The sequence below is a fragment of the Galleria mellonella genome, unplaced genomic scaffold (assembly GCF_026898425.1).
Source record: "Galleria mellonella isolate WM207_F2 unplaced genomic scaffold, CSIRO_AGI_GalMel_v1 utg28, whole genome shotgun sequence".
Taxonomy (NCBI): domain Eukaryota; kingdom Metazoa; phylum Arthropoda; class Insecta; order Lepidoptera; family Pyralidae; genus Galleria; species Galleria mellonella.
This window is the reverse complement of record NW_026442064.1, coordinates 3,482,831-3,510,637: the sequence shown is the minus strand read 5'-3', so window position 1 is coordinate 3,510,637 and position 27,807 is coordinate 3,482,831. Positions and strand designations below refer to the sequence as shown.

Below are 27,807 nucleotides of genomic sequence, written 5' to 3'. Positions count from 1 at the left end.
TCAATAAAAAAGTATACACAATTATTAAGGCTGTAATATATTGAACACATATCTAATTATTATTTATTTATTTTTTTTATCATTTTAGAACGCATTTATTGAGTAATAACATTTATCCAGAAACAGCTTGAAGAGTGTTTTTTGAAATAGGATATTTTATTACAACTTCTGATACCGCGTACGGGTAAACGCAGTAATTAATACATATAACTACAGATGGGCAAAGCACCGGGTTTAAACCCGGTGCTTTGGTAAAAACCCAATAAACACCCATAAACTCCCATAATCACCCAAAAAAATAGGTTTTTACGTATTTTTTTGAAAATATGTAAGTAATACCAATAAATTATTTTTATAAATTGTATTGATCAATTCTACAATATTAAATAAAACGTTAACTAATAATATTTCAGGAAATTTTAAAAATCTATATATAATAAAATGAAAGTAATTAATTTTCAGTGTTTTCATGTTGCAGTTGATCAACATGTTGGCCTTTTGCTTCCCGTAGATACTTTAAAATTTCTTCATAACACCTCGTTCGCACACATGGCCGTATATATTTAAATTCTTGAGCCACTAACAGTCCGAAATACTCATTTCTTTTATCCTCTTCTCCATAAATTAAGCATTTAGAACAGTTTGTTTCTTCTTTCAGTAAATTTTCTTTTACTTTATCCTCGTTTTTTTCTTTGTTGCGACGACGCTGGGTAAATCATCTGGACACTGGGTCTCACTATCGCCAAATATATTTGGAGATCGGCTTCGGCTACGGCTTGGCAGACATTTTTTTCTTTCTACAATTTTAAATTAAATTTATTAGAATAAATGCTTCGAACACACGCGATCTAAGTACCTTTTGTGTTTATTATACCTTACCTACCTAGGTATAAAAAGAGTACTTACGTAGATTTTCTTTTATTAACTGTTTTATACGAAGATCTTGATCTCTCAAATTAGCATCCATTTTACTTCCAGTGATTATCAACTAAATTAATAATCCACAAAGTATTAAATAACGTTTTTATGAAATATTTAGCACAAAAACAATACCCTTTAAATATCGATCGTCAGTAACTGTGGCTGACTTACCTATATTCTAGCAAGCAGGACTGCCAGATGTGAAGGGGAAATCCCCAATAAATTGTTGCATGTGACTGATGATGTGAGCATGTTCGTTTCATAATAAAAATGTTGCCAGGTAACCAAAAAGTCGTATGTTTTTGTGCGAATTACGATCATAATCTTTACGATCGTACATTAAAAAATAGACAAATAATAGTATGAGTACGATTTAAATCGTATATCTGTCAACCCTGCTAGCAAGACAGCGACAAAATCACGTTGCATAACAATGTAGCCCAAGCTTATATCTTATGAAATATACGGAAGAGATACGGACTTAGAAAAAACAGAAATGTTCTTTGTGGAAGTCATTGATGAAATTCTATGTATTTTAGCCCGCAAACTTTCTTCAAACAAAAACAGCGCCATCTAGTATCGAGTTCTGTAATTATCTCTTTGTTTATGGATTTGAAGTAAGACCGCCACGCATGCAATACATTATGACTGGGGATTCCCCTATTCGTCGACGCTGAATATGAGGCGACGACAATCACTGTCAAACGTGTTCACTATTACTCTGACTCTGGTAACGTGACTTCCTGGTAACGTGTTAGGTAGGAAAAGCAGTAAAAAAGTGCATATTAAGGGAGCAGATTTGAAATAATATTTATACTTAACAAGAAATAATTAAAGGTAAGTGGATTTTTGAATGATACAATTATATCATGATCACTTAACAATTTTAACTTAAAATTAGATGTATTATTACAAGCTTTTATTTAGCTTGCGTTATGTAAATAAAAGTATGTAGGTATGTTCGTATGTTGATGCAATTATCCTCAATCCTCAACCGACTGGGATAAAATTTTCCATACACGTTTATTTTGGATGATAGTGCATAGTTAGCTGAGAGTCGTCATTGGATAATAATGGTGGATAGCCTAAGATGTGTACTAGATATTTATTTTTAACATAATATGCGTAAGTACCTAATCGAATTAAAGAAGTTGCTGAGAAAAATACAGAACAATACGATAATAAACTAGCGTCTGCGTTTAATCCTCCGAGGAGATGTAATTTTACAAAGGTTTTTTGTATTTATTTTATTATTTTTTTAATAAATTTATTGTAAATAACAAGAAATAATCATTGTAAAAAAATAGGCACTCTATTGTTGAATTTTCGTCAGACCAACTAATCATCGTTCATTTTTTTAGGTTCAATGGGGAGACCTAAAGATTTACGCATATGGGAGCACTACCGTACTTTACCAAACAAGTCTGTTTCTTGCAAGCTTTGTAATAAGGTCTACAAATTCAGTAATGCTGCCAAAATGCTTCAACATCTTATCACTTGTCCAAAATCTCCAGAAACATTAAAAGACTCTATGAAACTTATAAAAGATAGCTCGTCCAAAACCAAAATGTCTGGACTGTCAGAGATAGAGACAAATGATTCTTTTATAAGCCCCTCGTCGTCTGCTAACACTACAATAAATGCTGAGTTTCAAGACACCGATGATCATATAAAAACAGAATTAGCGAGAGCTATATTTGTAACAGGGACGCCATTATCGATGGTGCAACATCCTTTATGGATACAATTTTTCGAAAAATTGCAACCAAAATTTAAAATACCTTCACGTAAAGCTTTAGCGACAAAATACTTAGATAAAATATATAGAGAAATGCGTTTTGAGTTAAATGAGGAACTAAATGCTTGTAGTTACTTACACCTTCAGTGCGATGGCTGGTCTAATTTAAGAAATGAAGGAATAATAAACTTTCTTATATCAAAACCTCAACCTGCATACGTTAAAAGTTTGAATACAGAAAGTAATCCTCACACTAGTGAATACCTTAGCCAAGAAGTTGAAAAAGTAATGAAAGTGTATGGAGCAAATAAGTTTCTTGTACTTATTGGCGATAACGCTAGAAATATACAAAAGGCATTCGAATTAACAAAACTCAAATATCCACATGTTGTTCCTCTCGGTTGCTGTGCACATATCCTTAACTTGTTGTGCCAAGATATTGTAAAGATACAAGAAGTAACTGTGTTTATTATGCAAGCCATAAATATAATAAAAACTGTTAAAAGGAGTCAACGATTAAGTTCCTTGTTGATAAAATCAAGGCAGGGTGAAGATTCTACACAAACACTAAAATTGCCTTGTGCTACAAGATGGGGAAGTCATGTTACTTCGTTAAAAAGTTTGAAAGCAAATAAGATAGCTTTGCAAATATTAACAGTTAGAGAAGATGTGGTAATTTCAAGAGATATTAAAGATTTAATTCTAAGTGATGATTTCTGGACGAAGACAGGGGAATGTATAAGTATTTTGGAACCAGTCACTGAAAGCATATTTTACTTAGAGAGCGACCAGAATCGTTTGCATCGCACATACATTACATTTAGAGATGTACAAGCTAAGATACGTTTTGCATTAAATGAGATTTCGACATTGAGCGAAGAAAGCAAACAGCAGATTCTAACATCAGTATCTTCAAGATGCAATATGGCAATGAGGCCAATACATTTTGCAGCATATATTCTAGACCCCAGGACTCTAGGAGTCGAACTTACTCAAGAGGAAGAACTTAAGGGTATGGAGTTTATCTACAATTTAAGCCAACACTTAAGTTTGTCAAATGTAATGGCAGATTTGGCGTGTTATAAAGCTAAAGAAAACTTTTGGGCCAGAGGATTTGTGTGGAGCTCATTAGATAGCATTGAGCCCCTAATATGGTGGAAAGGTATTTGTGGTTCCACTGAGTTAAGCAAAGTAGCGATTCGTATTCTATCAGCTCCCTGTACTTCGGCAGCCACTGAGCGTTCCTTTAGTATCCAAGGCTACATACATAATAACAAAAGAAATCGACTTACAACTGAAAGAACTGAAAAAATTTCATTCATTTGTTATAACTGGAATCTTAAACATAAAGCTGAATGCGAGGACATTCAGTTTAATGAAGAAAATACCTTAGAAGCTTTCATTGAGCAAGTAAATGAACATAACAGTTTAGACGAAATAGAGCCTATCGAACCTATACAATTCATCGCTTGTAATAACTCTGAATCTGACAGTGATTGACTGTAGTTTTACATTTTACTTTCATCTCTTTCTTAATAAACTCAAAATCAAATTAAAAGTTTTTTATTCTGTAGGCTGCATAATAATATTGTCTATGTCCAGTATAGTGGACGTCTTGCGGCTGAGATGACGATGATGAAGTACAAAATCATAAACACCCAAAAATTTGGGTGTTTATGGGGTTTAAACCCAATAAACCCAAAACACCCGGTTTTTACCCACCAGACTTTAAACCCACCCAGGTGGATTGCCCATCTCTACATATAACTAAAAAAAGTTTCAGCCAATTCAACTGATCGGTTCTATAGATTAATATAACTTTTTTTATTTATGAACCAATTGAAATAAAATAGACACTAAATATTAAGTGGAGCATACCACAACGCAATAGAGAAAACCGCATTCAAATCGGTTAAGCCGTTTCTAAGATTAGCGTGCACAAACGTATAGACAAACAGATATATGGACAGAAGTTCATGAAGCTCCTTATTATAGTTTTTCTTATATATCTTCAATGTATAGACAGCGATCATTTACGATTTTATTATATGTATTGATTGATTGGCAACCGTAGTCATGTTTTAGAGATGTTTTAAGAGGGACCCTGCTGCCTATTTCTCGTCCTCCCTTAGTCGGCTTTTATGACACCCACGGGAAGGGAAGGAATCGCCCAAGGGGGGGGGGGGGGGGGTTGTGTTCAGCAGCGAACATTTAAAGGCTGATATAATGATAACGAGGAAAGATTATGGTTTTTTTGTTTGTTACGATATAACTCAAAAACTACTCAGCCAATTTTACCGAAAGCTACATCTCCTCGGAGTAACATAGGCTATTTTATATTTTCTGTAAAGAACCCGTGCAGATCTGGGAGGGATTGCTAGTATATATATAAATTACAATTATAAGAGGAATTTACAATAAATACAAAATGTATACACCAAAAATTTTATTTTATTTAATGCAAGCTATAATTGGGACCACATGTATCGTACGTAAATACAAGTATGGTATAATTAATATACTTAATTACTTTTAAACATAGCTTATTATGTCTAAATGCACACAAACACACACATACGTATATACGAATATTTTATATTCCTTAGTTCGTAAAATAAGAATCCTTTAAGACGTGTCTCCTCAATAACTTTGGGTAGTTTATTATGGTGTTGAGGCTCCTCATGTAACATTTTTTTCCATAATTTATCCTTGGAAATCTCAAAAGGATTGTTTCCTTAGCTTGCCTGGTGACTCGTCTATGGTGTTCTATTCTTCTGGTGAAGGTGACCTGTGAATGTATTTTTTTGTTCTAATTAGTACGCAGATATTATATGTATACAATTGAAAAAAAATTATAAGATTTGTTTATTTATAAATTTAAATTATAAGACATAGTGTGTAATATATTATAATAAGATTATAACAAATATATAATATTAATATACACGTAATATCTAAACGTAGAATAATTGTTGAGCAACTGGACAGGGCTCATGCGGTATTACCATACACTGTAACGCCCATGGTACACCTCATGGGTTGCTATACCTGAAGACTACAGAGGTTTGCCTCCGTACCATGTAATTTCATTGCCATATCCCACCTTTCAAGCAGAAAAAAAAGTTATCTATGACAATACAGCTGATTCACGGCAGAAAGCGGGCGGGACAGAAGTAGTTAATTTTATGAAAGTAGTCCTGTCGTGACCACGACGTGGTGCAATCCACGTCGAAACGTCGGCAATAAGGGAGCAGGTATGTAGGTACTATTTACTTGTACTAGCTTTTTCATCGCTTTCAGTCCCGATTGTGTATTAAAAATATGGGACAGAAGTACTCATGAAAACCTATATATATACTAGTATCTTATTAACCCCAAATTTCATTTTAAGCAAAAGAAAAACCAGCATAAACATATAGCGGCAATCTATCCTTGCTGCACTTACTTTTTGACAGGAGCCGAGTTGGTTGACTGTGAGCTCGGAGCCACTACTTCATCATTGCGTGCCGAATCTGGCTCCCGTTGGACTGGTTCTATTAACAAGGCAACAGAAGTACATTCATCATCATCACATCAGCCCTTAACTGTCCACAGCTGTACATAAGTTTTCCAGGGGGAGGGCGATAGATGACTGCCCTCAGTCAGTAATCCATCGCTCTCCTTTAGTCGGCTCTTACGACACTCGCGGGTTAGGAAGGAGTGGCCTATTCTATGCTGGGACCATAATGCTAAACAGAAATACATTAATTTGATAAAATAGACAAATAGAGACGAAAGCCGCGTGATTCGGCGGTATACTGCCCGGCTTATAGACCCCAAAATTCATGCGCTCGGATCGGGCTGACACCAAATACTTTGTATGTGAATGTAAAGGGCTGATTAATACCGGTGATGAAAAATACCAATAACAAACCTAATTAATATAATTAATAATTAATTTCTTCATCATCATCAACGCATACATTGAGACTTATGTATTTGCACAAACTTTTTACTTTATAAAAAATAAAGCAAAGCTAACAAAAAATAAGGCAAAGGTTTCACTTAAAGGATCACACAACTAAACTATCCACGAAACGCGGCATTTCCTGCATGAATCAGTACATAAAGTATTATATGCGCTAAGTTAGTATATAAGTTACATGTGTACCAAAACTCAATTAAATTCGTAGAGGAGTTTTAGCGCGAAAGAGTAACAAACATTTGTCCGTTCATTTTATATTATATTTATACGTGTAGCAAATATTTAGTACCCCTTTTTATGAAAATTGCACCGACAGAGAAGTATGAAATTAGGCACACTTATAGTTTATATAGAGAAGGAGTGCAGAGTGCAAGAAAAGAAATGAGAGAATAGTTTTTTTAATTATGCATAAAAATACATTAAATCTATAAAAAAAAACATTACACATACTACCATGTATTTGACACACACACGCATATATACTCTTTTGTTTATTGTTAAAGTCTGTGGTCAAATTGAGAATAGATTAATATTGTTTGTTTTTGATATTATTTGTTATCTTGTTGGTATTATATATATATATATATATATATATATATATATATATATATATATATATATATATAATTACAATGCCAAACCATCATAATAAATTCATTTATTATATATGTTATGGTCGAATTTCGACCACTGGGCGACTACTAGTATAATTTTAACAGGATACTCACTATTCGGCTGCGGCACCAAGTATGGTTTCAGTTTCTTTTCTTGCTGTAAGCGTCGCATTGCGGAACGTCGTAACTGATATAGAATGCAGCCGCGACAACACATGCAGTTGCTGGCGCGGATGCCTCTGATCTTCCGGTCCATATGCTTGACTGATCCTCTTCAATCACTGCAGCGTCCTATACACAAATAAAAAAAAATATTAATCGATTTAATATTAAAATTTGTTACTATTTACATTTAGAGTTCCAATGACAATTTGAATATTTTTTTTTACCTTATAGTTGAGTTTAATTGGAACAGAATTGTATGTAGTATACAGGATAGCACCCGCAGCCTACTGACGTTGACAGCGCGGTCCTGGCCTTATATATATATATGGTAAATGATGAATTTCACATGAGGTCTTTAAATTTATGAATAAATTTGAACAGTTCTGTTTTCAATCGTGGCGTCTGTTATTGTCAAAATTGGTAATTCAAACGAAATAAAATACAAACAAACACTAAATCAATTCTTTACGTTTTCTTTTGTATCATTGTTGCTGACGTGCTTGTAACCTTAATAGCTATTTTAGGTAGGTGGGTGTCTATATACTAAAATGTTTTTGAGCATAGATTAGGGATAATATCTACTATATTTACAAAAAAATAAAAATAATATATAGAACACACAATACTATTGACTAAGTAACCATTTCTGAAATTGTTTCAAATCCAATACAAATTCTTTAAAAACTCAATTAAATTTCAAGTCAATTTTAGTGCAACAACCTCATAAATACGTCTTTTTTTTTTGTAAAAAAAAATATTTATATCGGCAATTCAGAAATTCAGAAAGAGTGCAGAAAACAGTAGATACATAATCTCAAACTGTCAGTTTATTTTCAATATATTTTAATTAGAAAATTATTAGTAAGGTTTTTCTCTTTATCTACTAATATTATAAATTTCAAAGTGTGTTTGTTTGTTATTCTTTGACGTCGTAACGGCTCCACTAATCGTCATGAGAACTTTTTATGCAACTTAGAATGGCAAACAAGCAGTACCATGGACATATTAGAGAATTCTGTTTCACCCATGATACCCCCTTGTAATGCCAATTCTGAAGAATAAGGTGTTATGCTTTCGCACCCTTTAACTCACTGCCATATTAAACCCTTCCAACCCAGCACATCCATGCAAACACAACTGCTTCACGGTTGAAACAAGGATGGGACAGAGCTAGCCAAGCAAACGACTTTTGTACAAAGCCTCACTCAGGTATATAATTCAATATACAATTGGTATGAGAATCGATATACACGTAGTATGAAAGATGGAGAATGATATAAACTACTATTTATTATTAAATAAATTTATATAAATAAATTCATGTTGGAATCTCACATACATACGGTGTGACGGTAGACGACGATATTTATTCGACGTAAATATAGGTATCAATCGATAAAATAACTAGCAGCGTTGAATAACAATATTTAGAGTAATGTCTGTATCGCTTAAATATTAACAGAATTATGGTGTTGGTAAAACCGACCTTCATGGTTTCCAAATAAGATTTAAATTACAACAATTCATAGTGTCGTTGTTGTTGTAAGTTATAAACAAAATAATGTGTACTTAAAAATACGAGTCTAATAGTCTTAATTCATAAAAAAGATCTATGCATACATGTGTATGTGTGTATATATCTACAAAAAGTTATACACACAATTGTTTTAAAGTTACGCAATTACTTGCTCCAAAAATGCAGGTCGTTTTGTTACAGTGTATGCATTAGACGATATTGCACCTTATTGCAATCAAGTATTGACTCATTTTTGCACTTTTACGAATGAAATTTTTTTCATGTCGTTTCTTGCCACAAGCGGGGAAACATACATGGTCGTGTTATATAGCATTTCTACTAATACCATAATAGTACTAAAACCAAATAATTCCAGAGGGAGACTTTGTACAAAAGTCGATTGCTTGGGTACCTCTGTCCCATTCGTGTTTCAACCGTGAAGCAGTTGAGTTTGCATGGCTGTGGTTCGGTTTGAAGGGTGGGATATGGCGTGAATTTACTGGGTACAGAGGAATAACACCTGAGTCCTCAGGAATGGCAACACATGGGGGTAATTATTAGGTGGCAAACAAGCATACACACACATGGGGGGTATCATGGGGGAAACAGTATACTCTGTTATGTCCATGGTACTGCTCATGTCTATAGGCGACGGTTCCACTTTCCATCAGGTAGGCCATCAGCTTGTTTGCCATTCTAAGTTGTTTAAAAAAAAATACAGCGAGTAAAGTCTTAAGCACTCTAATCATCATATCAGCCTTTCACTGTCCACTGCTAAACATACGTCTTCTTTGGGGGGTTTTGCTAGTAGTTGCTATTATATTGGCAACCGTAGTAAGATTTTAAAGGTGTTTTAAGAGGGACGCTGCAGTCCATCCCTCGCCCTCCCTTAGTCGGCTGTTACGACACCCACGGGAAAGGAAGGAGTGGCCTCTTCTATATTGGGACCAGACAACAATCTAATAATAACTTGTACTAAACAGCAAGCACTCTAATAATTATTTATTATTTTTTTATTCTTTTGTCTCTTTTGCTGTGTATTATGTGTATGTTTTTTTTTATTGTAATTTGTGTACTGTAAGTAATGTAAATAAATTATTTATCTATCTATCTATCTATTTAAATTTATATAAACTTGCAATTACAAATAATTTTATTTCACTCTTGTCCTGTTTACTACTTTAGTATGTTTATAAATAAATACTCTAAGAGCCTGACATTAAGTCAGACTTAGCATTACCTTGTTTGTTGTGTAGGCATATAGGTACTAGAAGCTATTTTAATTCATTGTAGTAATTATAAGTGCTAAACCTTTGTTTAAGTAATTTATTTATTTAAGCACAGCAACTGTAATCCAATTTACATTAGATTGACTATAATAAGCTTTATAACTAAATAATTGTTTTAAAATTGTACACCGTTAATTGCTACGCACATCGTTAGCGTATACTAGTTTTTAGCGTATTCTGTTCTTTTGTAATGGATACATTCAAAAACTACTCAACAGATTTCAAAAATTCTTTCACCTCTAGAAAGCTATATCGTATATATATATATAGGCTATATTATTTTTGAAAATTTTATCAATCCGTGCGAAGGAGGTCGGATTACCAGTATATTACAAATGTAAATGTGAGTTTGTTGGTTATCTCTTGATACCCTGATGGTTCAACCAATAGTCATGAAATTTAACAAACACGTAATATATAGTATGGAGAAAGACATACAATTTTTAAATTACTGTTTTGGCTTATATTGTTCTTATGAAAAGCCCTCATATTAATTTTTCTTTAATATCTCCCATGTGCAGATATAGTCTAATTACAATCTTATTGTATTAGTATAGTTGAACTATTCATCTATTCACGAATATACACATTCACATTTTGTAGTACAGTAACAGGTATTTAACATGAAAAAAAAAACAATATCGTACACTAAATCTTTAATTTTATTCAATGCAAGCTAGGACCATACTTAATAATAATTTTGAACGTAATGTATTATGTCACACTTTATTGTGTATTGAGACATAATACGTAACTTTAAAATTATACATACACATACATATAATTATACATACACATATATAGATAAAACTTACACATATGTATACAGAAATATTTCATTTTGATTAACTCATCAAAGAAGAATTTAAGATGTGTGTCTTCAATAACTTTGGGTAGTTAATTGTAGTGTTGAACCTTCTCATAATATGCTTGTTTCTTAATTTGTTCTTGAAATTCCCAAAAAGATTGTTTCCTTAGCTTGCCTGGTGACTCGTCTATGGTGTTCTATTCTTTTAGTGAAGGTGACCTGTGAGTGTAATTTTCTATAAAATTAGTTTCCTTATAAAAAACTGTACAATACAATATAATGTAATATAATAAATATATAAAATTAATATAAGCTTAATATAGAACGAGCGTTGAGCAGCTAGACAGGGCTCATGCGGTACTATCATACACTGTGATGTCCATGGTACACCTCATGCATGGCTATTCCTGAAGACAATACATCCGTACCATGTAATTTCACTGCCATATCCCACATTTCAAACAGAAACACCTAGAAAAGTTATCTATGAGAGGACAGCTGTTTCATAGGGAAAAACGAGTGGGACATGAAGACATACCAGTCTCTCATTTACTTAAAATGCTATTTTAGGGAACGAGGAAATAGCATATTCGTGTACAGGCGATCTATACTAGCTATACTTACATTTGGGCAGGAACCGAGTTAGTTGACTGTGAGGTCGAGGCCATCACTTCATCACTGCCTGCCAAATCTGGCCTCCATTGGAGTAAATCTATAAACAGTATAAGAGAAATACAATAATCTGTTACATTACACACACAGTGATGAAACCGGCGTGGCCTACGGCGGCGGTACACCTCCTACCCGGCTTGTAGACCCTAAAGTTCATGTGTTCGGATCTGGCCGACACCAAACTATGTGCGTCAATGTGAAGGGCTGATTAATTCCGGTGATGAAAAACTTCGATAACAAACAAATAATTAATTTCTTCACCATCAACAATGCATACATTGAGTATTATTTTGCTTTACAAACTTGTTGTCTGATGTAAATAAAAAAAACAAAAGAAGATCAAGGTTTTACTTAAAGGACCACACAACTAAACTATCCATAACAACAGTAACGCGGCATTTGCTTGTGTGAATTAGTTACATAAAGGATTTTATGTGCTAAGTTACTATGTAACACGGGTAGCAGTAGTATTAAATTACATTATAATCAAAGAATATTTTTTTTAATAATAAACTATCCATAGAACGCGACTTTGTCCGCGTGAATCAGTACATAAAATACGTATACATTTACCAGAGGGAGACCTTGTACAAAAGTCCATTGGGTACCTCTGTCCCATTCGTGTTTCAACCGTGAAGCAGTTGTGTTGCATGGCTGTGTTTCGGTTTGAAGGGTGGGATATGGCGTGAATTTACTAGGTACAGAGGAATAACACCTAAGTCCTCAGGAATGGCAACGCATGGCACCCCCCATCATGGGCGAAACAGTATACTCTGTTATGTCCATGATACTGCTCATGTCTATAGGCGACGGTTACCACTTTCCATCAGGTGGGCCGTCAGCATGTTTGCCATTCTAAGTTGTATAAAAAAAAAATGATTAAGTGTTAAGTTGCTGTAAAACCCTAGTAGTACCAAATTTTACTAAAATATGTAGTTTTTATGTGAAAAAGTAACAAATGTCCGTCCGTCCATATAATATTAATAAGATACCCACCGTCAACATGCGACATGGTGTAAGGCCCTAGTCTTCCGTCATGCTTTGAGCGTCCTGATGCGAAACGCCGTGCTCGATACAGAACGCATCTGATACACCAGCAGCGGCATCTGCCGCGGTCACCTTCAACCATTCGGTCCATTTGCTTGACCGATCCTCTTCAGTCACTGTAGCGTTTTATACACAATTAAATGATAGATCAGTAACGATGAATGTAATATATATTTTAATTTTAATTAACAGTGTAATATTAAAATTTAGAGAATGTTTCAGTTATAATTTTAATAAGACTTGGTTATCTTTTTGTTAAGTTTAAACGAAACGGCGTCTATGTGGACTGGATGACAGTCGTAGCACACTGACGTTGTCAGCAATTTGCCGCCCTTTTATATGTGAGAAGCGAGGATTTTTTCACGAGGCCCTTAGATTTTAAATAAATGTGAACATTAATCTTTCTTATCCTAGCATCTACTATTGTAAAAAAAGTTTATTTTTGCGCAGAATCGTGGCGGTGGGCATTATATTAAGTCAAAGAGGTAGGTATCAATATGAACATATTTTGGAGCATAGAATAAGGCCGGTATCATAGTAGTATTTTTTAAGCAATTACCAAAAAAGGTGGTCTCCGATTCGTCTGATTATTTAAGGACTTGCAAACGATGGGGTTTTAATTATTTATTAACTTTTATTAACGGTGTATATTTTTGTTTCCATAAATGATATATTACAATAGACTGTTTACTAGATGTAGCAAGTATGAAAATATTCAATATTGTATACCTATTTAAACATAATATAAAAATCCAGTGCCACGTTGTCTGTTCACGTTAATCTCCGAAATCACTCGACCGATTTTAATTAAATTTTGTAAATGTGTATTGTTTGCCACAAAGAAGACATACGAAAGTTTATATCCCGGTAACAATTAAAAAAAATTAACACTGGTCAAGTGTGAGATGAACTTACTCGCTGAGGTTACCATGTATAAAATATTAAGTAAATAGGTGTATGTCTTCTTTATATTTAATTAATTTATGCTTATTTATTTATTTATTTTTAATTTTTATTTATTTTTTTATCATGAAAATCTCTAATAAGTTAAATAAATTAATTTAAAGATTTTTCATGTAAAATCCTTTTTTCCTAGGAATTCCAAGAAAGATTGTTTTATTACATATTTAACAAATCTTAAAATTTTTAAAGTGTAATAAAACAATCTTTCTATTTAGGTATTAAAAATGAAAAAGAAATTGTACAACAAAACTTTAATTTTATTTAATGCAAGCTGTAGTTGGGGCCACACGTACCGTGCGTGTATCGAGATGCAAGTATAGTACAATTAATACAATTACTTTTAAACGTAGCGTATTATATCTTAATATATATTCTTTATTGCACTTGTAAGTTAAATATTAATACACATATATACACATATATATACACACACATATATATACACATATATACACATATATTAATACACATAAACACACACATATGTACACATGAATATTTAATTTTGCCTAATTCATTAAAGAAGAATCTAAGATGTGCCTTCTCAGTGACTGCGTAGTTTATTATTGTCTCCTCTTAAGATGCTTTTTCCTTAGTTTGACCTTGGAATTTCCAAAAAGATTGCTTCCTTAGCTTGCCTGGTGACTCGTCTGTGGTGTTCAATTCTTTTGGTGAAGGTGACCTGTGAATGTAAACATTTTTTTACTAGTACACAGATATAATATATACACAATTGAAAAAGATTAAAGAAATTGAAAAAGACGTCAATCACGAAGAAGAGCCTGATCGACGATCCACTATCATTATAAAAACTACGACCTCTCTGTCAAGAGTGTACGACTGAAGAGCGAGAGAGAGAGAGAGAGAGATATATATATAACAAGCGAACAGATTTTTACCCCTGTGACATTATTGCAGATAAATCAGTTTGCGTGTTTGTCACCTGTCGATGCCTTAACGCACAATCAATGGTCGCGTTGTACTACACATGGAGACGGAGATAAGCTACTATTTATCATGATCAATCAACGTATCTTGGACACGCGGACAAAGGCGCGGATCAAAGTTAGTAGCTACAGATATAATTATTCTGTGACACGCTTTACGACACTGAGCTGAGCTAATTATTGTTATATTATACTGTACACGACTGACTACTAATTAGTAAGTGAAAAAATATATATTTGATTCGGTACAACTATTTATGGTTTTTAATATAAGTCTAGTCGATCCGACAAACGGGTCGATTTTCAAGGTTCCGAACTAAAAAGGTGCAAAGGAACCCTTATGGTGCGAATTTGTCCGTTTGTTTGTCTTAGCATTATTTCTTATCAATTACTTATATCATCAATTATAATTTTTTGTTACTGTTGGCCCGCACATATTGCAATAGAAACAAGTTAAAAAAAACATGTTTAATGTCTATGCTAGAAGATCGAAAAGGCATAAACTATATCGCATATAAATCTACTACCAAAAGCTTTACAAATATATTATATTGTGAAAACTATGCAATTTATTGCAACAGTCTCCGTGTGTTACTGGAACAAACATACAAATAGATTTATAAAGCTCCTAAACTTACTGTTTTGACTTATATTGTTCTAATTAAGAGCCCTCATATTAAATTTTCTTAAATACATCCCATGTTCAGATTTCGTCTAATTATATTTTAATTATAATAGTAAAGTTGATATTCATGAATATACACATTTACATTTTATAGTTTTAATTGACATTTAAAATAAAAAAAACAACAACAATATCGTACACTAAAACTTAAATTTTATTCAATGCAAGCTATAGTTGGGACCACACGTACAGTACGTGTATCCAGATACAAGTATAGAATAATTAATAAAAATAATTTTAAACGTAGCGTATTATGTCTTATGTCTTAATACACTCAAACACACACATAGGTATACACGAATATTTAATTTTGCTTAATTCATTAAAATAGAATCTGAGATATGTCTGTTCGATAACTTTGAGTATTTCATTGTGGTATTGAACCTCTTCATAAGTTGCTTTTTCCTTAGTTTGTCCCTCGAATTCACAAGAAGATTGTTTCCTTAGCTTGCCTGGTGACTCGTCTATGGTATTCTATTCTTTTGGTGAAGGTGTGAGTGTAAATTTTTTCTAATTAGTGCGTAGATTTAATATGAAATAATATGTATAAAATTAAACTTAAATGACATTTTAGGGAAAGGGGAATTACCAACATATTCGTGTACATGTGATCTACCCTAGCTATACTTACATTTGGACAGGAGCCGAGTTGGTTGACTCTGAGTTCGGAGCCACTACTCCATCATTGCGTGCCAAATAGGACTTCCATTGGAGTGAAACTGCAAACAGAATAAGAGAAATACATTAATTTAATATATTACACACACAGTGATGAAACCGGCGTGGCGTATGGCGGCGGTATACTTGCCGGCTTATAGGCTCCAAAGTTCATGTGTTCGGATCTGGCCGACACCAAATACTTTGTAAGTCAATACGAAAGGCTGACTGATTCAGGTGATGAAAACATCGATAATAAACAAATATATTTTAACCATCAACAACACATTCTTTGAGTATTAAATTTTTTCATAAACTTATTGCCTGATATAAATCAAAAAACAAGAGAAGGTCAAGGTTTTTCTTAAAGGGTCACACAACTAAACTATCTATAACAACAGTCACGCGGCTTTGCCTGCGTGAATCAGTACATAAAGTGTTTTATGTGCTAAGTTACTATAAAATACGGGTAGCAGTATTATTAAATTACATTAAAATCAAATAATAATTTCTCCATCAATTTATCTATACGTCCTTATAAATTTTCACATTTATAATATTAAAAGGATACTCACCCTCCAACTGCGACAAGTAGTAAGCGTCCAACCTCCCTCCAAGCTTTGAGTATTCTGATGCAGAACGGGCTGGCTGATAAAGAATGCATTTGCGACCACACGCGCAACGGATGCCGCCGCTGTTACCTCTAGTTCAGTCACTGCAGCGTCCTATACACAATCAAAAAATAGATTAATTGAGTGAATATTAAAATTTGTTACTATTTACATATAGAGAGTGTTTCAGTCATAATTTCAATGACTTGCTTACCTTTCTGTTAAGTTTAAACGAACGAATGAACGAAACGACCTCTATGTGCACTGGATAACCGTCGTAGCACACTGACGTTGTCAGCGAATTGCCGCTCTTTTATATGTGAGAAGTGTCATTTTTTTCATGAGATTCTTAAATTTTAAGTAAATTTAAACATCGATCTTTATAATTGTATCATTTATTATTGTCGTAGTTAGTAGTTCAGGTAAAATAAAATGCAAACAAAAACTATGTCAATTCTTTCCTTTCGTTTTTGTACTTAAACTTTGTAGGGTTCTCTTCGCAAATTGATGTTATCCGTCTGAACATTTATCTTTCAAATCGTAGCATTTACTATTGTCGAAGTGAAACAAATTACACTAATTTCGACAATAATAGATGCTATGGACACAATACAGACAAAAATTTAAAATTAATTCTTGACATCTTTTCTGGTTTTTTGTTAAAGAAAATTTTTTTCGCAGAAACGGTGGTGTTGGGTATTATATTAAGTCAAAAAAGTATTAATTATTAATAACATGTTTTTGGGCTTATACACATAAGGACAGTATTATAGTAGTATTCCATTACTACAGAATTACGCCATCAATTGCCAAAAGAGGCCATTTCATTTCAGTGATATTTGCAATAAAATTTGTTTAATTGAAACGGACTGTATGGTATTGCGAAGTACTCGTAGCATATTGGCGTTGCCAGCAAATTGCCAGTCTTTTATATATGAGGAATGATGTATTTTTCCAGAGATCCTTAAAATTTGATTAAATTTGAATATTGATCGTTATAATATCATCATCGTTTATTGTCAAAATTAGCAATGTAAAATAAGGTAAATGAGGTAAATAAGGTAAGTGAGATAAAATACAAACAGAAACTAAATCAATTCTTTCCACTATTTTTTTGTAGCATATTGATAAAAAAGAAACTATTTTTCCAAAAACTTGACAGTGAGCATTAAAAAGTAAGTATTAATATAAAAAAAATCGGTTAAAAAATTCCTTTCTCAGAAATCCTTATTTTTTAATCAAATTAGAAAAAATATTATTAAGTAACTATTAAAGGAAGGTGATTTTTAATTTGTCCAAGTAACACATATAAAAATATTTCATTTAAATTAATAGTTTATTAATACTTAGAATTTCGATTATATTTAATTACAATAGTATGTATATTTATTTTTGCTTGAACAGCAATGTTACAATAGTGTCAGCGTTGCAGAAGGCTAAACGTAATGTCTGACCGGACTCATGCAAAAAATGTACATTGAAAATAAAATACATGAATGCTCTTACAAATTTTGGAATTGAAGATGTGTTTTAAATTTCTTATACATGTGTAAATGGGAGGTTGTCGACCTGGAAATGTGCTTGTATTTGTACTGTGCAAGGATCGTTTTTTTTAATGGTCGATAATGTAATGGTAACTCCACCTGCGCTATTGGAACACACTGGCAGGGCACCAGTGAGTGATGGTAGGTGACAATGTAGCCGGTCAGTTAGCCCATCGTGTATGTACAATGGCTGTTACAGCTGTTTTTTCATGAGACAATATGAACATGTTTTTTTTAAAGAAGATGTTATTCTCAAAAGTATCGGCGCAGACCACTAAATTTTGTAGCGCGATTGTTTTAACGATATTTCATAAGATATTCATTTTTTATATATTATTAAATTATTATGTACATAAAATGCTTAAGATAATTAAAATACTTAATCGAATAAAGACAAATATCGTAACCGTCTAAACTTCATAAAATTTGCAAAAAATGTATTATCTATAATATTTATTTTATACCAGAGTAGACGGTTACTCCTTAACTTTTCTGCCCCTGGCGCTCCTTTCGTACTTTCTTTGATATTCTATTGAATTCTTAATTTTGTCCAATCTCAACATTCGCATATCAGCTACATGCAGTAGTTTTTAATTTATTAACATTCCTGGCCAGCGCTCTGATCCGTACAAGCCTGGCAAGGCTTGCAGCCGGATAATGCTCTAGTAAATTTTCCGGGGAAGTTGCCGTAACCTGCCGCCATTTCATGTATTCTGCGTTGATTCAATCTTTACTGTTCGGTACGTAAAATTATTTATTGTGTTGAAGAAATAAAAAAATGATTTATACTTATAATTAATTTTATTTCCTAAAATTATAAATTAAGACTAACTTAATTATAAAATACAAGATACTCGTCCCATGTTCGTAGATTTATAAGTGTGCTGTCATCATTTAAAGTCATAGCGAAGCCTTAAGATTTTTTTTTTATTATTTTTAATTATTTATATTTTTTAATTATTTTTATTTATTATGTTTTTTTAATTATTTTTATTTTTTATATCTTTTTTTTTATTTTATATTTTTTGTTTTTTTTTTTATTTTTAATATTTTATATTTTTATATTTATTTTTTATTTTTAAATACTAAATATACTAAGGATCAGGTTTGTCGTTTATAATACTAACTAGGTGAGGCTTACGATTAATCTTAAACATAGCGCATTACAAATACATACTATACACTAAAATACTTGGTCCATTATCCTAGCGTAGTGTGTGCGAATACCGTCGAATAAATTATTACATATACGTATTAGTGTGTTAACATGAAATACAATGTGTGTGTTCACATTACAGTCCAGTCCAGTTTCGTTCCAGTCACAATCAATCACTGTTTTTACTTTGTACGAATGTAGAACGAGTGTTGATCGGCTGGTCATGGCTCCGGCGGTACCGCGGGGCCACAGCCCGCCAGCACGAGTAGCGGCGGCACTGGAGACATTGTATACTGCTAGAAAATAAATAAGAACTATTAGTAACAGTGGATAAATTGATCTACTAGGGAGCAAGGGATTGCCAGTACAGAGCTACCGTTAGCGGTACACGAATGGAGCATTGCTATGTAGTTTCACTGTCACATCTCACCCTTCGAACCGAAACAGAATGTCTGCAGAGATGTCCGTGCAGATAAGACCACCAGTCTCTTATTCATTTAAAATATGTTTTTTTTTTAATAAAAAGAAAAATACTTCGGTATTAGTGTACAGACGATCTATCCTAAACCTACTTACACGGGGAGAAAGGAGTGTTAGTAATGGGGAGATTAGTCCCCGTTGCTATTAATGTACACTCTATTAGGCTGACCTCCTGGAAACTATCATGACTATTTTACCGTTGAATTCGTCACGATAGGCTAACTGATCTGCCTTTTCATTCTCACCTATCATCTCTCACTGGTACGTCGCCAGTGTATACCGATAGCGCAGACGGGGTTGCCATGCCACTTTCATCAAGAAAAAAACCTACTTACACAGTGCAGCTCTAGTGATGGATTCGAATTTGTTCCTACCCTATCATTGTGATACGTTCGCTAAAATCATAAAGACATGCCACTAAATGCTTTGTGGGTCAATGTAAAGTGCTGATTAAGGCAGACGATGGAAACCACCGATAACATACCTAGTTAATTCTATTAATAATTATTTCATAATCATGAATTATGCTATGCGTCATTATCAATTATAATTATATTACCAATAGATATAATGATTTACGTGATATAGTGATACCGATACATACGAGAATGTACATTGAAGATAGTTTTCAAATAAATAAAAAAAGCTAAAAATAACATGTTAACAACTATAATCCTGTCCCGTTAATCCCATTGATCCTGCGAAAATGAAATTAATACAAAAGTCTGTAAGTACTCGTTTGTATAGATGAATTACTGTTTCAGTTTTAAGGAACGGATTACATTAATTAACATACGGTGTACTAATTTTTCGTTTAGGATACTTCATTTACTGACTTACGCTAGTAAAGTCACAGGTTTATTTTTTTTTTATACCACTGAGGTGGCAAACAAGCATACGGCCCACCTGATGGTAAGTGGTTACCGTAGCCTATGAACACCTGCAATAGAGGTATTACGCGTGCGTTGCCGACCCTGAAGAAACCTCTTCACCCCCCTTTTGAAGAACCCCATGCTGTAAGCTCTTGGGAAAATCTCGGCAGGGAGCTCATTCCATAATTAATAATTCCTGAGTGTTCGTGGGGGGGAAACATCTCTGAAAAGCGGATAGCTTCCATCTTGACTATACACTGACGCATGCGGGCAAGGCCGCGGGTAACAACTAGTCCCTAATAAGGTGGTTTAAGGCATGTGTAGACAGTTTTTAAGAAGAAGAAGTATAATTTAAACTCACCATTCGCCCGCGGTGCCATGTTAGGGTGAGCTCCTGGATGTCTTTCCAAGCTTAGAGTGTCGTAATGCCATTTTGCATTGTGGCGACTAGGGCCGCGTCAGCAGCAGCTGCCGTGGCGGTCGCCTCCAGTCATTCGGCCCACATGCTCGACTGCTCCTCTTCAGCCACTGTTACGTTTTATAAATAGATAAATATTAAAGAATAATTCGAATATTTGATTAAATTTCACTGCTTTCATTTAATGTTTCAGAGATAATTTCCACAATACTTGGCTACCTTTTCGAAACTCCATCGATACAGGCTACATATGGACTGAAAAGTGCTAAATGGCTAACGTCGCCCGTGAAGGGCAACGTTAGCCACTTAGCACTTACAGCACACTGACCTTGCCAGCACGTAGCCAGCCCTTTATATATTAGAAACGATGATTTTTTTATGAAGTTCTGAAATTTTGTAGGATTCGCAAACTGATGTTATCGATTTAAACATTAATCTTTGCAATCGTAACATCTACTGTTGTCGAAATTAGTGAAACAAATTAAATGCAGTACAGACAAAAAATTAAATCAAGTCTTACCATCTTTTCTGTTTATTGTTAATGAAAAATTTGTTTATTTTCCCAAAAACGACGTAGTGTGTATTATATTTAATTTAAAAAATAGGTATTAACATAAAAATACAGTAAAGACAGTACCAAAATAGCATTCTGTTTTCACGTTTGTTAGTCACTAACAAAAGAAGATGGTTCCCAAGTCATGACCCTCTAGCAAATGTAATAAACATGTTTTTTAAATTATTTTTAATGCAGTATGTGCGGGCCAACAGTATCAAAAAGTTATAATCGATGACATTAGTAGTTGTTGAGATATAATGCTGTGATAAACAGACGGATGGATAGACAAATACGCACAATACCGGTTCCTTTGTATCTTTTAAGTGGAAAACTGTAAAAATGGATCCGTTTGCCGGATCGTCTAGACTTAACGGTATTTCTCCCATTTGCTACAAATTACATGTCCATGCAATTTTTAGACAAACTACGTAATTTAAAAAAAAAAGTGTTAAAGTGGGTTTGTTGATTATCCCTTGACGCCTTAAGGGCTTAACTGGTAGCCATGAAATTTGACAAACACGTACTATATGGGATTTAGAAGCACATAGGCTACTAGTTAATATTGCTGGTCATATGGCATTCATCTTCATGATTTCATAGATATTTTTTTTAATTATTGGCTTATATCGTTCTAATTAAGGGTCTTCGTATTAATTTTTCTTAAATATCTCCCTTGTACAGACATAGTCTAATTATAATTTTATTATTTTAGTAAAATTGATCTATACATCTATTCACGAATACACACATTTGCAAATTATAGTTCTAATAGATATTTAAAATTAAAAAACAAAAAACAATATCGTACACTAAAACTTTAATTTAATTCAATACAAGCTATAGTTGGGACCACACGTACCGTACGTGCATCGAGATACAAGTATAGAATAATTAATACAGATAATTTTAAACGTAGCGTATTCTTATATCTTAATACATACAAATTCACACACAGCCTAACAAATATACACAAATATTTCATTTTGCTTAATTCATTAAATAAGAATCTAAGATGTGTCTCCCCAATAACTTTGAATAGTTCGTTGTGGTGTTGAGATTCCTCGCAAGATGCTTTTTCCTTAGTTTGTTCCTTGAATTTTTGAAAAGATTGTTTCCTTAGCTTGCCTGGTGACTCGTCTATGGCATTCTATTCTTTTGGTGAAGGTGACCTGTGGGTGCAAACACTTTCTAATTAGTACACAGATTTTTTTTGTTGGATGAAAATGGATTGGTAACCCCGCCTGCGCTATGGGAATGGCGCTGATGAGAATGAAAACAGGCAAGTTAGCCTATCATGATGAATTCACCATGAAGAATTAATCATGACAGTTTCCAGGGAGAACCGCGTGGAGGTCGTGTTGTGCCTCTGCACCATGTAACTTCACTACCATATCCCAATTTTAAGACAGAAATAGTTACAATGAAAGCACAGCTGCTTTATGGCGAAAAACGAGTGGGACAGAGTTACCCACGAAGCCATATACCAGTCTTTTATTTACTTAATATGCTGTGTTAGGAAAAGGACACCAACATACTCGTGTACATGCAATTTATCCTAGATATACTTACATTTGGACAGGAACCGAGTTGGTTGACTCAGAGTTCAGAGCCACTAATCCATCACTGTGCGCAAAATCTGGTTTCCGTTGGAGTGAGACTGCAAACAGAATAAGAGAAATACAATAATTTGATACATTACACACATAGTGGCTTGTAGGCCCTAAAGTTCATGTGTCAATGTAAAGTTAATGTAAAGGGTTGACTAATTCCGGTGACGGAAAACGTCTGTAACAAACTATTAATTTCTTCACCATTAACATTACATACTTGGATTATATTCTTTCACAAAGTTGTTGCCTAAAATAAATAAATGAAACAAAAATAAACAGAAGTTTTACTTAAAAGATCACACAACTAAACCGTCTTTATAAATCAATACTTAAAGTATTATATGTGCCACTTTACGATATAACACGGGCAGTATTAAATTTCATTAAAATGCATAGAGTAGTTTTGAGTGAAAAAGTAATAAATATCCGTTCGTCCATCTATCCATTTGTCTTCATAAACTTTCGCAGATTTTGAGACTTTGTACAAAAGTCGATTGCTTGGGTACCTCTGTCCCATTCGTGTTTCAACCGTGAAGCAGTTGTGTTTGCATGGCTGTGTTTCTGTTTGAAGGGTGGGATATGTCGTGAATTTACTGGGTACAGAGGAATAACACCTGAGTCCTCAGGAATGGCAACGCATTGGGGGTATCATGGGCGAAACAGTATACTCTGTTATGTCCATGGTACTGCTCATGTCTATAGGCGACGGTTACCACTTTCCATCAGATGGACCGTCAGCTTGTTTGCCATTCTAAGTTGTATAAAAAAAAATATATATTCACCGTTTGACTGTGACAAGAAGTAAGGGTCCATTCTCCCTCCATGCTTTAGGCGTATTGATGCATAATGCCGTGCCTGATGCAGAATGCATTTGCGACGGCACCAGCAGCGGCTGATGCTGCGGTCACCTCTAGTCGTTCGGTCCATTTGCTTGACTGGTCCTCTTCGGTCACTGCAGCGTTTTATACACAATTAAAAAATAAATTAATTATGTGAATATTAAAATTTGTTACTATTCACATATAGAGAGTGTTCCAGTCATAATTTCAATAAGAATTGCTTACCTTTTCGTTCAGTTTAATGGAATCGGATTCTATGTTGACTGGATGACAGTCGTAGCACACTGATGTTGTCAGCGAATTGCCGCTCTTTTATACGCGAAAAGTGATGATTCTTTCCTTAAATTTTAAATAAATTTGAACATTGATCTTTATAATTGTAATAATTTATTATTGTCGAAGTTAGTAGTTCAGGTGAAATAAAATATAAACAAAATAAATTTTTTAGAATCGACTTTGCAAATTGGCGCTATCAGTCTGAACATTAATCTTTCAAATCGTAGCATCTACTATTGTGGAAAGTAGTGAAACAAATTGCATACAAAAATTATATCAATTCTTGCCATCTCTTCTGGTTTTTGTTAACGAAAACATTTTTTCGCAGAAACGTGGCGGTGGGCATTATATTTAGTCAAAAAAGTAGGTATTAACATGAACATATTTTTGAGCTTAGAGTAAGGACAGTACTATAGTAGCATTTTGTAAGCAACTATTAAAGAAAGGTGGTTTCCGATTCGTCTGATTATTTATGGATTAATACGCATTACGTTTACGACATGGTTCAAAATCCACTGTGTCCCCTTATTCGCTGTATAAGGATAGGATAACTTGATTATTGGAAGATATCTTATCCAGTACCTGATGATATTCGATTATTAATTTTTTATTTGTCCTATTGTTTCGTAGTACTTTTAGTATCAGATAAGAATCTATTGATACTGGAACAAACCTATAGATACATATATAAAATTTCTAAAAATATTGTTTGGATTTATATTATTTTTATTAATAGCCCTCATATTTTTTTTCTTAAATATTTCTCTAATACTGATATTGTTTAATTACAACTTAATTATATTAGTAAATTCGATCTATTTATCTTTTTATGAAAATACACAATTACAAATTAAACTTCTAACAGTTATTTAAAATTAATAAAAGAAAACAATATCGTACGTAAAATCTTTAATTTTATTTAATGCAAGCTATAGTTAGGACCATACGTACCGTTCACATATCTAGAAATTAAATTAAATTAATACGCTACGCATAAATTAGTAAATTTATACGTTGCGTATTATGTTTTAATACACACAAATACACATAGGTATAGAGAAATATTTAATTTTGCTTAATTTATTAAAGAAGAATCTGTGTTTTTTTTTATTTTTTTATTTTTTTTATACCACTGAGGTGGCAAACAAGCATACGGCCCACCTGATGGTAAGCGGTTACCGTAGCCTATGAACGCCTGCAATACCAGAGGTATTACGCGCGCGTTGCCGACCCTGAAGAAACCTCTTTACCCCCTTTTGAAGAACCCCATGCTGTAGTCTCTCGGGAAAACCTCGGCAGGGAGCTCATTCCATAACCTGAGTGTTCGTGGGAGAAAGCATCTCTGAAACCGCGTTGTACGCGACCATTTAGGCTGTAAGGTATGAGGGTAAACTCCCTGTCGATGGCGAGCCGTACGATGATAGAAAGTGGCCGTAGGCATCATATTGAATAATTCCTCTGAGCACAATCCGTTGTATAAGCGGTAGAACACGCAGAGTGAGGCAAAATCTCTCCTAAGACTTAAGGGTTCAATACCGCTTGCAAGCATGGGATCATCGACAATTCTCATAGCTCGTCGTTGCACTGAGTCGAAGGGTTCAAGCTGGTATCTAGGTGCTCCCGCCCATAAGTGACAGCAATACTCCATATGTGATATGGCTACTCAATAATTTTGCGTAGTTAATTCTGGTGTAGAGCCTCCTCATAAGATAATTTTTTCACAGTTTGTCTTGAAATTCCCAAAAAGATTGTTATTTTCTTAGCTTGCCTGGTGACTCGTCTATGGTATTCTATTTTTTTGGTGGAGGTGCCCTGTGAGTGGAATTTTTTTTAATTAGTGTTCAGATAATATGTATAATGTAATATGTATACAATAGAATTAAATACCATTTTCAGGAAAGAGGAAATATCATCATATTTGTGCATAGGCGATATACCCTAGCTATACTTACATTTGGACAGAAACCGAGTTGGTTGATTCTAAGGTTAGAGCCACTACTCCATCACTGCGTGCCAAATCTGGTTTCCGTTGGAATGACTCTGCAGACAAAATAAGAGAAATACAATAATTTAATACATTACACGTACAGTGACGAGGTTGGCGTGGCTTAAGGCAGCGGTATATTGCCCGGCTTACGAGTATATGCCCCAAAGTTCATGTGTTCGGATTTAGCCGACACCAAATACTTTGTACGTCGATATTAAGGACTGACTAATTCCGGTGATAAAAAAACATCGATAACAAATAAAAATTTACTTCTTTACTGTCAACAACACATACATACATACATATCTGTCACGCCTGTCTCCCATTAGGGTAGGCAGAAACAATGCTTCGGCTCAAACAACAACACATACTTTGAGTATTTTATTTTTTCACAAATTTGTTGCCTGATGTAAATAAAACACTAAAAAGAACAAAGGTTTTATTTAAAGGATTACACAAATAAACTTCTCATAGAACATGCTTTTGCCCATCATTAGAATCAATACATAAAGTATTCTATGTGCGATATAATACAAGTAGCAACAAATTTCATTAAAATTCTTAGAGTAGTTTTGAGTGAAATAGTAACAAATATCCGTCCGTCCATCTATTCATTCGTCCTCGCAAACTTTTGCATTTTTAATATTATTAGGATACTCACCGTTCAACTGCGACATGGAGTAAGGGCCGAGTCCTCCTCCATGCTTTGAGCGTCTTGATGCAGAACAGCCTCCCTGATACAGAACACATCTGAGACATCAGCAGTAGCTGTTGCCGTGGTCACCTCCAGTCATTCGGTCCATCTGCTTGACTGGTCCTCGTCAGTCACTGCAGCGTTTTATAAACAATTAAAAAATTAATTAATTGAGAGAAATTTGATACTATTTATATTTAGAGAGTGTTTTAGTCATAATTTCAATAAGACTTAATTACCTTTCCGTTAAGTTTAATTGAAACGACCTCTATGTGCACTGGATGACAGTCGTAGCACACTGACGTTGTCAGCGAATTGCCCCTCTTTTATATGTGAGAAGTTATGATTTTTTCATGGGGTCCTTATAATAAATTTAAACGTCGATCTTAATAAGTGTATCATTTATAATTGTTGAAATTTGGGATTCAAATGAAATAGAATTCAAATAAAAATCAATTCTGTCCAATTTTTTTTATATATTAATAAAAAAAATCGTGGTGATGGGTATTAAATTTATATAAAAAGTAGGTCTTAATATTAGAAATATTTTTGAGCTAAATTAAGTATAAAATACCTGTCCGCGTACGAACATAGACAGTAGTGTAAACATGGCTGAGTATATTGCTACATACACTGTACTCCTTACGCATTGTTGTTCTTGAGGAACGAGGTCTCAGTACCTTGTAATTTTCCACTCTTCATCAGACGTCAAAGAGCACGGCTACTGCACGACAGAAACACGAGAGGGACAGAGGTATTCAAACAAAGTATTGTTCAG

The 27,807-nt window shown here is 33.8% G+C and overlaps 1 protein-coding gene and 1 long non-coding RNA gene across 2 annotated transcripts; one reads left to right on the top strand and one right to left on the bottom strand.

Annotated features, from left to right (window-relative positions):
- The first annotated feature begins 704 nt into the window (after positions 1 to 704).
- On the top strand, positions 705 to 4,416 carry LOC128200827 (uncharacterized). The gene is made up of 2 exons (XM_052895515.1): positions 705 to 1,758; positions 2,283 to 4,416. Exon 2 carries the CDS (start codon positions 2,288 to 2,290, stop codon positions 4,157 to 4,159), a length of 1,872 nt encoding a protein of 623 aa, XP_052751475.1. The 5' UTR covers positions 705 to 1,758; positions 2,283 to 2,287; the 3' UTR covers positions 4,160 to 4,416.
- Positions 4,417 to 18,806: 14,390 nt separating this feature from the next.
- On the bottom strand, positions 18,807 to 21,378 carry LOC128200819 (uncharacterized). The gene is made up of 3 exons (XR_008252895.1): positions 21,287 to 21,378; positions 21,011 to 21,177; positions 18,807 to 19,593 (listed from the first exon to the last, which is right to left on the bottom strand). It is a non-coding gene; the product is annotated as an uncharacterized LOC128200819 (long non-coding RNA).
- Between the last annotated feature and the right edge of the window lie 6,429 nt (positions 21,379 to 27,807).